Source organism: Macaca fascicularis, chromosome 15, assembly GCF_037993035.2.
Source record: "Macaca fascicularis isolate 582-1 chromosome 15, T2T-MFA8v1.1".
Taxonomy (NCBI): domain Eukaryota; kingdom Metazoa; phylum Chordata; class Mammalia; order Primates; family Cercopithecidae; genus Macaca; species Macaca fascicularis.
This window is the reverse complement of record NC_088389.1, coordinates 3,601,429-3,614,765: the sequence shown is the minus strand read 5'-3', so window position 1 is coordinate 3,614,765 and position 13,337 is coordinate 3,601,429. Positions and strand designations below refer to the sequence as shown.

Sequence of the window (13,337 nt, the reverse complement as noted above, 5' to 3'; positions counted from 1 at the left end):
ATGGCGGGAACCCGGGAGGCGGAGCTTGCAGTGAGCTGAGATCCGGCCACTGCACCCCAGCCTGGGCAACAGAGCAAGACTGCATCTCAAAAAAAAAAAAAAAAAAAAAGACATTAATGCCAATTTATTATTATTATAAAAATGTACATGTTTATTACATTATGTATTTTTTACTTCAAAGAATACTGAAAGTAAAAAAAAAAGAAAAGAAAAGAAAAGTCACCCCAAATCCCTGCAGCCAACATCTTCTACATCCAGGCACAGTGGAAGGATAAAGACAGGATTCCCGGCATGACTCAGGAAGGAAAAAGGGAGGAGGTGGAGATGGCATACACGGCCATCAGGGAGATGCTCTGCCAGGCACGGCGGCTCATGCCTATAATCCCAGCACTTTTGGAGGCTGAAGCAGGAGGATCACTTGAGGCCAGAAGTTCGAGACCAGCCCAGGCAACATAGCAAGTCCCCATCTATACCAAAAATTTAATGGCCGGGCACGGTGGCTCATGCCTGTCATCCCAGCACTTCGGGAGGCCAAGGCGAACGGATCACCTGAGGTCAGGAGTTCAAGACCAGGTTGGCCAACATGGAGAAACCCCGTCTCTACTAAAGACACGAAAAGTAGCCGGGCGTGGTGGCGCACGCTTGTAATCCCAGACACTTGGGAGGCTGGGGCAGGAGAATTGCTTGAACCCATGAGACAGAGGTTGCAGTGAGCCAAGATTGTGCCACTGCTCTCCAGGCTGGGCGACAGAGTGAGACCCTGTCTCAAAAAACAAAGCAAAAGAATAAAACTATTATTAAGGATGCTGCTGGCGGGCTGACATGCATCCCCCCTTGAGGGCTGGCTCCGGAAAGTTCTCAGAGCCCCAGTGTGAGAGAGGAGCCTCCCTGCCCCGTCCACCTCCCCTGGTCTCCAGCACCCAGGACTCCTCTGCCACTTCATTGCTTTCACATGGTCAGCTTGTGTGATCTCTCCTCACCAGGAACCTTCCTTCAGGCTGGCTCTGCCCGCCCCGGGGCTGCACGGTGCCTGCCCTGCTCCCTCTGACCGGGGATCTCGTTCTCAGGAAGGGCTCATCCACCCCTGTGTGCTCCTGTCTTCGCTGTCACTTGTGAACGGGACCCGCTCAGCCCCTGCTGAAGCCCCTCCTGTCCCTCCAGGGCCGCCACCTGCCGGGCCTTCAGCAGCACAAAGAAGTGGGTTTCTCGTCCAGAAAGCAGGAGGAAATCTCTGGAAGGTCCTGAAACATCCAGCTTTTTCCTTCCTTCCACGTCTCTCTCTGGCCCTGTCGTGGTTCTTGTTTCCTGTTGAGCGTTGTTCTGAGTAAAGGAAAATTAAAATGGCAAGTCGTTCAGGAATTTCACGTTCATCGCCATGAAGTGCAGCTGGAATTCTGGATGCAAATCACCGTGATTGCAAACTCACACGCCCGTCGCAGCTCATCGCACCTGGTTCTTGCTCCAACAGCGGGAACGCCGCACGAAACTAACTCCGCTGTGTCTCACGCCCCAGCCTTCCCGCCGGCCACTGAGTAAGGGCGGACCCGGAGGAAAAAGGGCTTCTGCCTGATTGTCCCGTCGCCGTCATTTCTTTTATCTGTGAATCGAGTTCTGGTTCCAGGGGGAAGTGTGGCCTCCGTGGGCGCACACGCCTGCCTGTGCACACTTGCTTGGAGGCCGAGCTGCAGGGCTGGGGCTCTCCACTGAAGAATGGCCCGAGAGATGGCCACGGCCGAGTCCGGAACCCGTGGATGTACCATCTCACGTGGCAAAAGGGCCTCTGCAGATGGGATTAAGTCACGGGCCTCAAGATGGGAGATTCCCTTGGAGCATCTAGCAGGTTCATGCCATCAGAGTCCTTCTAGGGAGAGGCCGGAGGTCCCTGTCCGGTGGGAAGCAGCTGCACAGCCAGCTCAGAAGAGGGAAGAGGGAGCCACGAGCCAAGGCAGGCAGCCTCCAGGAGCTGGAAAAGGCGAGAGGAGGAGCCCCCCAGGCATCCAGAGGGAGTAGGGCCCTGCCTGGGCCTGGATCCAGCCAGAGACACTTCAAACTCCTAAATTCAGAACCGGGAGAGAGGAGACAGGTGCCGTTTTAGCTGCTAAGTTTGCAGTCATCTGTTACGGGAGCCCCAGGAAACTCACACAGCGGGTCCATTGTGAGCCTGGAGCATCGGGACAGGAGGCCAAGGACAGCAGGCAGCCCGATGCTTGCTCCTTCTCAGCCCAGGCCCCACGCGCCCTCCGACACCACTTAAAAAATGCCAGGGCAGGAGGGGATTATCAGGAGGATCTGGAATTTCGGGATGGCAAGAGCAGGGCACTTGACCAAACGCAGTGCCTGTGGCAGCCGCTGGGAGTCCGTCTTCTCATCAGAGCCCCACATCACTCCGCCTGGGCTCTTGTCCTGAGTGTGTCTGGGAAGATACAGCTGGTTCAGGCCTGCTGGTGTGTGCACACATGCAGACACACACCGTGTACACATACACCATGCACACATGTGCACACAGGTCCCACGCACACACATGTACGGTGCACACGTGCACACACACACAGTGCCCTCGCCTCTGTGGCTGCCGTGCCACTGAAGGGGACCTCAGCACCAGCCCATCTGAGGCCCCTCCTTTCCCACAGAGGGAGCGAGAGAACGGCTCCAACCTGGCCTTCATGTTCCGCCTGCCCTTTGCCGCCGGCCGCGTCTTCAGCATCAGCATGTTGGACACGCTGCTCTACCAGGTCAGCTGGGAAGTGGCAGCAGGAGGGTGGCGCCTGGGTGGGACCCCCGTCACGCCCTCGTGGGTGGGACCCCTGTCACGCCCTCGGCTCTGCAGCCTGGCCCCCACTCGGAGGGATAGGCCTCCCTCTGAACAACCTTCCCTGGATTCCAAGGAGACCTGTGGGCCCTGTCCTTGCCCCCGGGGATTTCTGGGCCCTTTTTGACCTATGAGTGCCTGGCAAGTGCGTTTTCCTAGAAAAGGCGTTCCAGAACTCTGCCTGTGGGTCATGTGGTGCTTGGGTACCTGGTGGTTGTGTGTGTGCATGAGGGGGGCGAGCCTGTGGCCGGGGGAGTGTGGACCTGTGTCCTACGTCCATGCTCATGTGCCTCGCTGTGGCCCCCTCCCTCCCTGGCCAGTCCTTCGTGAAGGACTACATGATCACCATCACCCGGCTGCTGCTGGGCCTGGACACCACACCGGGCTCGGGGTACCTCTGTGCCGTAAGTGCCCCCAGCCGGGCCGGGCTGGGGTGTGCCGGGCTGTCCCGAGTGGGTGGAATGGGCACCTGCCCCTGATTCAGTGGCTGGGAGGCTCTGGGTGCTGCCACGTGCCCCAGCCGACTCAGGGCTCCTGCCCTGCAGATGAAAATCACCGAGGGCGACCTGTGGATCCGCACGTACGGCCGCCTCTTCCAGAAGCTCTGCTCCTCCAGCGCCGAGATCCCCATCGGCATCTACCGGACAGAGAGCCACGTCTTCTCCACCTCGGAGGTTCTGGGGCAGCCCCTGTCCTGTGCAACCCACGCCATCCCCACCTTCCGGGGGCTGGGACCGTGGCAGCCCCTGTTCTGTGCGACCCACGCCATCCCCACCTTCCGGGGGCTGGGACCGTGGCAGCCCCTGTCCTGTGCGACCCACGCCATCCCCACCTTCAGTGTCGGGAACTAGATCAGCTTTGCCCCTGCCAGCAGCTCTTTCCGTCTGGTCTGTGTGCCCACGTGCAGTGCTTCCAGCTGGAGCAGCCATGACCCCTACTGGGGGCAGAGAGGCTCAGGGGAGGCTTGAGGAAGAAGATGGGCAGCCCCTGTGCTGCAGCCCACACAGCGGTGGGCACCGTGCCTGCCCGCCCTAAGCGTGTTCCATGCAGACCCCAGGCTGAGGCGGCGTGGGGGGCAGGGGCACGCCCACAGGTCTCAGACTGTGCCTATTTCCTTTGCAGCCGCACGACCTCAGAGCCCAGGTAAGTACCCGCTCTGCGCCCACACAGCCTCTGCCGAACACCAGAGCATCGCAGCCTCACGTGGAGAAGCCTGCCAGGCCCCACCCACCCACCCACCCACACACAGGGCCCTGGGGAAGCCGAGGCGGGAGTGGGTCCTGTGGATGTGTCGGCCCCAGCGTGGCTCAGAGAAGGCTCTTGACAGTCACTCCCTCCTGCACTGGTGGGGAAACTGAGGCCTGGGGGAGTAGCCTGTGAGTTTGGACACCAGTTGCACCCCCGCCCCTCCCAGGCCCAGCCCTGGCTCCCCCAGGCCCCACCAAGGCAGGCAGCCCCATGCCCCTCTGGCCTGACCATCCAGCCCCCAGCCTCCCAGGCCCTTCTGAAGGTGCCGCCCAGGTCGGGGGGGCCCCGCCTCTTCCCAGCACCCCACACCCCACAGGCCCTGGCACCTCACGTTCTCCCGGTTTGGGGCCTCCGAAGGGCATGTTTGCAAGAGGGACCAGGGCCCATCTGCAGATGGAGAAGTTGGCACGCAGAGGGGGTGACCCCCCAGGGCAAGGCCAGGATGTGCTGGGGTCCAGATGGGTCCCCAGCCGGACCCACAGAAAGAAGGGCCCAGAGAGGTGAAGGGAGCTGCCCTCAGTAGCCTGGAGAATCCCTTGACCAGGCCCGGGCAGGGTGGGTGGCCCGGCAGTCTGAGCTCAGAAGGAAACCTCGGACCAGGCACGTTCTTTCCAGAGGAGGGAGGCACATGTACCCTAGGGTCTGTCCTCGTACTCTTCCCTGACACCCCCAGCCACTCCCACGCGGGCCCCAAGCCCCAGAGCCCACACCTCCTCCTAAGCCCCTGCCCCAAAGCCCATGCCCCTCCCAGCAGCCTCACCCCTCCCCGCCCTACCCAGTCCCAGATCTCGGTGAACATGGAGGACTGTGAGGACACACGGGAAGCAAGGGGGCCCTGGGGCTCGCGCGCCGGCACCGGAGGCAGCTCCCACGGCCGACACACGGGCGGCAGTGACCCCGCGGAGCACCGGCTGCTGCGGCATAAGAGTCTGCAGTGGGCCCGGAGGCTGAGCCGCAAGGGACCCAAGCAGGGAGGCCGGGCAGCGGCCGCAGAGTGGATCAGCCAGCAGCGCCTCAGCCTGTACCGGCGCTCCGAGCGCCAGGAGCTCTCCGAGCTGGTGAAGAACCGCATGAAACACCTGGGCCTGCCCACCACCGGCTACGGTAAGGGCGCCCGGCGTGGGTCGGGGCAGGACGGACAGACTGGGCCAGGAACAGTCGGCCACGGCATCCCGGGGCCTGGGCCATCCTGTCAGTCAGCCTTTCTGGCCACGCGCTGCCTGCCCCTACTGTGGGGTCAGCTGTGGGCACCACCACCACGGCCCAGCAGAGGTCCTGTGCAGAGGAGGGTGGAGGAGGGGAGTGGCCATGGCCCACCCTGGTACTGGGAGGCCACAGGACCCTACGGCATCCCTGGTGCTGAGCCCCATAGGGAGGCACTCTGTCCCACTGCCCTGAGGCCTCAGTTTCCCTCTCTGCCAAATTAGAGACAGGAGCAGGCTGAACCCTTCAGCCAGGGGAGGCAGCTGTGGGGTGGAGAGGGCCAGGCTGGGCTCCCCGAGTCAAGGGCATCAGTTAGCGATGGGCCAGCAGGCTGCAGCTAGTCCTGCTGGACAGCGGATACCCAGGGCCCCTGAGTTCTCGCAGAGGACAAGACTGTGTTGGGGACCGCCTCCCGGAGCCCCCAGCCCTCCCAGCAGCCAGGGTAGGGGGGACCTTGTCTTTGGGGAAACGACTGGGGGAACAGCCCATAGCAGGACATACCTCTGTCCACCATGAGCCTGCTGCCACTCCCACGGCACAGCCCCTCCTGCGGTCCAGGGAGCCCGGTGTCCGTCTTCAGCAACAGATCCACACAACCCCATCTCTCTGCGCCTTGTAGTGGGAAATGTGCTTGGGCTTGGGGGCCATACATGCCCTGCCTGGCGAGGAGAGAAACTCATCCCCTCCCTCCCTCTAGAGACGCTACCTCCATTGATGAAGCCACAGGCCCCAGCTCCCCGGCACTGGGCCGCTGCCCAGTGACATCCACCCCTGGGCCGTGTCAAGGCTCCACCCTCCCTTTGTTCCATCTCGGGGACGTGCCCGATGCTCAGGGCTGCCTCTGTCCCTTTGGGGTGCCTGGTCTCCCAACCCTGCTTCCTGCATCTGTCACCTGGGTCGAGGTCTTGAGTCCTCTGAGCAGAGTCAGGAGCTCAGGGCTGGCCCAGGAGATGCTCACAGGTCACTGGGCTGGGGCGGCCTGTGGGCCCGAAGGAGACTCAGAGGCTAGGGTTTGGGGAACAGGTGGCCCATGAAGACCTTTCCCGGGCCCCAGCCCTGTGGGCGCTGTGGAGGACGCCCCCCGTCCCTGCCTTGAAGCTTCCCTCCGTCCCCACAGTGTCCCTGTCCCGGGAGGGGCTTCATGCCCTTTCAGGGGTGGCTCCCAGGGCTGAGAGGGGTGCCCGGCGTTCGTGTTCGTGGCCCCCCTTTGTTGGCAGAGGATGATCCAGCCCGGTCCGGCCACCCCCAGAGCTGGTGCCTGCCTCCAGAGCTTGGCAAGGGAGGAGCAACTGCGTTTCTGGTGACCGACTCGCTTCCGGTGGCTGGCGCTGGCTGCAGGTCCTGGGGTGGCCGGCCTCCCGTGCAGCTGCCCCCGCACCCGCCCGCTGTGCCGGCCGCCCGCACCTCGCTTGCTGACACTCTCTCTCTCTGTTTCTGTCTGTGCCTTTTTCTGTGTGTTCTGTAGAGGACGTAGCAAATTTAACAGCCAGTGATGTCATGAATCGGGTAAACCTGGGATATTTGCAAGGTAATTCTGCTCTGGCGGGTGCCGACCGCTGCACCACAGCGCTCACCAACCTTTCGCCGCCGGCAGCCTTGCCGTGCCCCGTCCCGGCCAGGCAGGTGGACGGGAGCTGTGAGAGCACGTCCCAGGTGTCAGCCCGGGCAGCCCTGTTGGGCAAAGCCTCGCATGTTGACAGTGTCCCCTGGCTGGGCGTTGAGGACGGGCCTGAGGCTGAGGTCCGGGGCTTGTGCTGGTCAAGGTGCTGTTGGCCACCAGGCAGAGTGGCAACTGCCCAGCTCTTGGGCTCACTCTGGTGCTTCTCCTGCTTTGCTGTTTACGATGGGACCGGTAGGCCACCCTGGCCTACAGCCAGCCCCTCCCTGTGGCTGGCCCCACAAGCGGTCTGAGGACCCCAAGCCCCTCTGCTCTCAGAAAGCACCCACATGGTCCCAAGCCAGGGCCCCGGGAGGAGCTCAGTGAAGCCTGGGCTGGACGCAGGGGTGGGGAGTCCAAGCCGCTAGGAGTGGGCAGGCTTTGTGGCTGCCCAGGCGAGGTGGATGGTAACCTTCATCCCCCAGCTGGGGCTCCACCAGGGGATTCTTCCTGCTCGGCTGGGGCAGAGCCGCTCCACACCCCATTCTCTTCTGGGTGCTCAGCCGCCCAGCACCCCGTTTCCTCCAAGAACATGCTGTGCCCCGTCAGTGCTCAGAGCAGAGTCCCGGCCGGGGCGCTCCCCGGGGTCCTGGCAGCCTCAGGGGAGCTCAGAGCCTGCCCCTGCTGCCTCTCCCTCAGGGTAACCCAGGAGCTTGAAGGGCCTCCTGAGCCCAGGCAGGTGTTAGCTCGAGGGGGACGTGTTTGCCAGGATGGCCTTGCAGCCAGAGGCAGGGCCAGGCCTGGAGCCGCCACGGAAGTAAAGCGTCGGCCTCTCCCGGTTCCGTGCTTTTCCCTACGATGGCGCTCATGGAAGACCCTCGCTCTGCCAGGCACTGTGGCGCTTGGACCCGCAGCTAGTGGCCTTCGTGAGCCTTCATGAGTGAGACGCCTGCATTTCCCGCTGCCCTCACCCGCCACGGCTTCCTGCGGCTCCTGCTGCGGCTCCAGGGCAGGCGCGGCCATGGCAGGCTTGGGGGTCGAGGGCTCACAGGACTCGCGCGGCACTTGGCCTACATGCCTGGGACGGTGAAGGTGCTGGGGCTTTGGGGCTCGGGGGCTGCACCCCGCTGTTTGGATTCAAGCAGACCCTAGGCCAGGATGCAGAACAGGAGGAGTCACTGTCTATGCAGGGAGGGTGGGCAGCATCCCGGGGCCCCTCCAGCGTGCAGCCCCCACCCCACACACACAGCAGGAGGAGCCACCTCAGCCCCGATACACAGACCCCGTCTGCACGCCTCCTCACGGCTGCCTTGGGGGTAGGCACTAGTTACTCCCAGTTTACGAGGAGGAAACTGAGGCTCGGGTGGCGGCAGCTCTGGCCTGGCGTGGGGGATTCAGGCAGGAGTGACCGTGGATGCCAAGGGCCAGGGGTCTGGAAGTTCTGGGGCCTGCATTGTCAGGAAGTGGGTGAGGAGCAGAGGTACCACTGAGGCCTGGAGTGAAGGTTGGAGGGTCTGGGTGGAGGCGTCAGGTAGCCCTGGGGACCAGGGGTGAGGTGGCCCTGCCCCAGGACATTCACCAGAAGGGCCAAAGCCAGCCCCTGCCTCACCCCAGGCCCCCAGGCACACCTGCTGCCAGCCTTCACCAAACACAGTGGACACGCGAAGCTAGTCCTCTGTGCCCATCCTGGGCAGCCAGGACCAGTGCCACGTGACTGACCACAACCCAGCCCCTGGCACTGCAGCTGGGACCCAGCATCCCCACCCACCACCCAGCCCAGCCTAGCTCAGCCTAGCTATGTGCTCTGCTCACTTCAGAAGCGTGTGGTCCAGGTACCCCAGGGGGAAAAGCTGAGGCCTGGGGGCCAGTCTGTGCCTGCCGGAGTGAAACGAGCTGGTGGCCCCTTGTTCTTGGTGTCCCACTGGGTGCTCATCACAAAGCCAGTCAGGCAGCGGGGGCAAGTACTTACTGGAGCCGCCCACACCACTGCTCCCTGTACCACCTGCCATGCGGCCACCCCAGAGGTGTGTGTGGGCACAAAGGCGGGGAGGGTGTGCCTCCCTGCACAGCCCCAACATGAGGCCCCCGGGCCTCTAGCAAAGGCCTGGGGAAGACCCTGCCATGGGTTTTGGGAAGAGAGCCAAACAGCTGTGAGGGGCAGGTGTCAGGCCGTCCCATCCCGCAGGCATGGACACAGGAGCTGGCACCAAGTGACCTGCCGCCGTGTGCGAAAGGCCCGAGGCAGAGCTGTCCAGGTCACGCCCCAGGTCCTAGCCTGTGTCCCTGCCTCCCTGGCAGCAGCTGTGCTCACACTGTGGGACCTCTGAAGCCCCCACTGCAGGGGGACCAGCGTGGCCCCCACCTGGCTGGCCAGCAGCCTCCCTGACTTTTCTCAGGGGCCATGGCAGGGCTGCCCCAAGGGGAGAGGACGGGCAGAGAGAAGGGAATGGCGGCAGCCAGGGTGGAGGCTCCCTGGGGTTCCCGTGTCCTGGGTCACCTTTGTTCTCTGTCCTTGGAATCCTGGAACAGGAATCCAGGAGGTTCCCTGAGACACCGTCAGATGGATAAACTGAGGCTACAGGCCCTTCCCTCCCGGCCAGTGAACCCAGGGCCACTGCTGTGATGGTGGGGACTCTCCCTCCCTGTGCTTGGCCCCGCGGAGACTGTGAGATGGGGGGGGGGGGGTGTTTCTCCAGGACTCTTTTCACCCCGTGGGACACATCCGCACTCCCACGCCATGAGCCAGATGCCAGGCTGTCTCCCATGAGGGGCAGGGCCGTGTTCTCAGAGGGATGAGCTGGGGGCTGTTCTGGGCTGATGCCACTTGGGACTTAAGTCTGAAGCAAAGGGCTGAGCACAGCGAGTGGGAGTGGCCTGCCCAGGCCCAGGATGGCGGCAGCTGCAGGGCCCTGTGGGAGGGACGGGGCTGAGCAGCCTCTGGAGGCCGAGGTGGGTGTGTGTGAATGTGGAGGACGGCATGCAGGTGTGTATACGAGTGAGTGTGCAGGGGTCTGTGGATAGCATAGGTATGGGTGGCTGTGAAGATCTGTGCAGATAGACACAAATGTGTGTGGGACACAGAGGTGAATCTGCAGGTGTGTAGGCGTGTGCGTGTGTGCACAGGTGTGTGCAGGTGTTAGGTGTGTATGGGGGTTGGGGTGTGTAGTGGTGTGTGCACAGGTGTGTGCAGGTGTAGATTAAGGCATGCATGCGTGTGAGGTGAATAGACATGTCTATCGGTAGACGTAGGTGTGTGCTGGTGTGTACAGGTGTGCTTCGTGCCTCTGCTCAGGTCCACCCCTTTGCTGTGATGCCACCTGGCACCGGAGGAGGGTGCAGGTCGGAGCTGGCTCCCGGCTGCCCTCCTGGCTGCCCCCTGCCCAGTGTGGGGATGGGCCCTGGCTGGGCTCACCAGGATGAGGTGCTGGAGCAGAATGGTCAGGAAGGCCGGAAAGACTCAGCTCATCCTGGACCCCCCACACCTCCGGGCCCCTGCGGAGCTGGGAGGGGAAGGGCTGGGGAGTGACATCTGCCTGGCTGTGTCCTTTGCAGACGAGATGAACGACCATCAGAACACCCTCTCCTACGTCCTCATCAACCCTCCGCCCGACACGAGGCTGGAGCCCAGCGACATTGTGTGAGTAGCACCTGTGGGCTGTGTGGAGACCCCCCTGAGCACCAGGTGGGCACTGGGGAGACGAGGCCACAGGCACCACAGTGGGGGTGCTGGGCAGGGGCTGCCCGGCCCACGTCCACTCCAGGGTCCCCTCTGCCCCCCCGCAGCTATCTCATCCGCTCCGACCCCCTGGCTCACGTGGCCAGCAGCTCCCAGAGCCGCAAGAGCAGCTGCAGCCACAAGCTATCGTCCTGCAACCCCGAGACTCGCGACGAGACGCAGCTCTGAGCCAGCCCTGCACGGAGCTCGGGCCACCAAGCCCAGGGTCCTCAGGAAGGACGTGGAGGAGCGTGTGAGGACACAGTGGCACTAGCGTGACCCTGGGGATGCCACACTCTGCTCACCGTGGCTCCTGGGACTCCACCCTGGAAAGGAGCGCCTCGTGCGGGGGGAGGGCCAACTCGGGTACCTGAAGGCTAGTGAGGAGAGTTTTTTAACCTATTTTTACAGACCGATGCAGTCCACGTCTCTTTACACAGATGTACCGTAACTCGTGACCAGGGCTGGCTGGGAGGGCAACGCGGGGACCAGACGCCCCGCAGGGCCGAGCCCAGGCTGTCCTGGAGGGTGGGGCTGGCTGGGGTGCATGGGGAGGGGAAGAGAACCCAGGAGCCCTGCATGGGCCACACCCAACTCAGAGCCAGCCTGAGCTTTCATGGCCAAGCGGCCTCACTTCCTTCCAGCCAAGGCCTGAGGCCCGGGGCTGCCGTGCCGCACTCTGTGGGGCCGGTGAGGGGCACCCTCTGCTCTTTGCTGTCCTGAGTCCCTTCTGGAAGTCAGAAGCAGCAAAGGGCCCGGGGAAGCCGGGCGTGTGTGAGGGGTGCATCCCCAGGTGCCCCAGAGGGCCCTGTTGCCAAGGACCTTTCTGAAGGTCACGAGCAGAAGCAGAAGACGCCATTTCCTCTACTTCACACTGAACTTTCCCGGCCACTGCGTCTGGGCGGCGTTTGGGTGGAAGATGGTGCATTTCCACGGACCATTTTACACTTACCTTTTAAAGCAAAGCCTCGTTTTCTAAACCCCTGACTCGTGAAGCACAATTCAGCCTCCGGGCTGGGCCATGTGGAGGGAGAGGACCTTCTCAGCAAGGCGAGATCCCGGGTGGCGGCTGACATCGGGAGCGTCGCCCTGCGTCCTTTGCTGCTGGTTCCTTACTGGTTGGTACGGTCAGTGCTGGAACCTTCTATTAAACGGATGCATTCTGGAGGCATGAAGTTACAAGTTGCCCCACTCGTGGTTCCAAGGCTCTCACCCCTCCCAGCCACCCCCTTTTAAGGGTTAGAAACACCTGCTGGGGTCCCCACCCCAACCCCACAGGCAAGCTCCCATTCCCCAGCCAGACCAGGACAGTCCTTCCAGAACTCGGGAACCAAATTGTATTTGGCGACTGAATCCTGGTAGCCAGGAAACTCATCTGGTGGTGGAGGTCCCAGAGTCCAGGAGGGCTCTCTGGTGAGCTGCCCATCAGCCTCACCCCTGCAGCCAGGCGTGTCACTGGGGTGGATACGGAGACCCCAGGCTCCGCCCACAGTGGCACAGAACTCACCTGAGGTCAGCAGCTGCTGGGGATCCCCTACACTGGGGGTCAGGGCTGCCCCAGGCAGGGATGTGTGTGTACCTCACCACGTTCATTTCAGGGTACCCCAAGAGGCTGAAGGGGAAGGACCAAAAGGCTGAGGTGCAGCCCCTCCCCGGTGTCAGGGCAAACAGCACAGCTGCTAGAGGGGCGGCCCTGGCCACACGACTAGCTAGTCCCTTACTCCTGGCCTGCCTGGAACCCTCCTGCTCAGAAGGTGCCCACTAGCCCTCGGTGGGGGACAGAGCCAGATATGGGTGGTCAGGAAGAGACTGTGTGGATTCAGGGGGCCAGAAAGTCCTAGGACCTTGATGGAGTGGCAGGGGTTGATGTTGGGCTAGAGTGGCCAGAGGCTGTCCCAGCAGGGCTGGGGTCTATCAGGTTCCCGGGATCCAACCAGCGGGCACGCCCTGCCCTGCAGTCACCCTGCAGCAGGCAGGTCCAAGCCTGCCTCACCTAGGCGGCTTCTCGTGTCACCCACACCCTGGCCCCCAGGCAACAGCGGCTGCACAGCCCCTGCAGGGAGGAGACGGGAGAGAAAAGCCGGCCTAGCAGCTGGGATGGGAGGGCCACAGCTCCAGTGGTGGCGGGGGAAGCTGTAGCCCCTGGAACCCCACACTGGGAAGAGCTGGCCTCTAGGAGGCACCATAGGGGAGTCACATGACTTGCTGGGGATTGACTTGCGATGTGGACGGTGTTCCTGGAGTCCCTTGTGGCCACTCCACCACCGGGAGGCCGGGAGGCCTCTTGGCCTTTGAGCCTCTCTCCACAGGTGAGTGGAGTCCCCCAAAGAGGGCTGGGGGCTTGCTGTCCAGGTGGGGCTGGGTGGGCACTTTGGGCCTCGGAGAACATCAGTGGTCCGTTCCCTCCCGCACGTCGGCGGCAAGTGGCAGCAGGTTCATAATCTCCAGTAGCGAGGCCACTTCAGGTCCAGCCCTGGACATCTGAGGAGGAGGCGGGCAGTCCCTGCTTTTTCACTAACCGCAGAGGATGCCAGGCCCGTGGCCCCCTGCTCTGCCTGGAGCTCATGCGGGCAGCCACGGACACAGGTGGCACCCAGCGCCCAGCGGCCTGTGAATCCTCCCGTGGGCAAGGCTGGGAGCCAGGGGCTGGAACCAGGCAGGTCCATGACTGTGAGATGCCAGCTGCCAGCCCAATAAAAGCTGCCTGAAGCATCTGGAACCTTCTGTGCTCTCCTTGGCCTCCATGTTCTTCATCCCCGGGTTTA

The 13,337-nt window shown here is 63.0% G+C and overlaps 1 protein-coding gene across 19 annotated transcripts in view; it reads left to right on the top strand.

Moving 5' to 3' along the window:
* The window catches only part of KCNT1 (potassium sodium-activated channel subfamily T member 1), a 93,189-nt gene extending 79,893 nt beyond the window's left edge, over window positions 1-13,296 (top strand). For 12 of the 19 annotated variants that reach the window (XM_065529867.1, XM_065529860.1, XM_045374206.2 and 9 more), the window contains 8 exons: window positions 2,631-2,732; window positions 3,130-3,213; window positions 3,355-3,483; window positions 3,932-3,952; window positions 4,837-5,161; window positions 6,726-6,788; window positions 10,410-10,494; window positions 10,641-13,296. In XM_065529867.1, coding sequence (XP_065385939.1) covers window positions 2,631-2,732; window positions 3,130-3,213; window positions 3,355-3,483; window positions 3,932-3,952; window positions 4,837-5,161; window positions 6,726-6,788; window positions 10,410-10,494; window positions 10,641-10,761 — 930 coding nt within the window. In that variant the 3' untranslated portion in view covers window positions 10,762-13,296. Of the gene's footprint in view, window positions 1-2,630; window positions 2,733-3,129; window positions 3,214-3,354; window positions 3,484-3,931; window positions 4,186-4,836; window positions 5,162-6,725; window positions 6,789-10,409; window positions 10,495-10,640 lie in introns of all 19 variants that reach the window. The other 7 variants (XM_045374208.2, XM_065529858.1, XM_065529863.1 and 4 more) reach the window with 3 other exon arrangements.
* The last annotated feature ends 41 nt before the right edge of the window (window positions 13,297-13,337 follow it).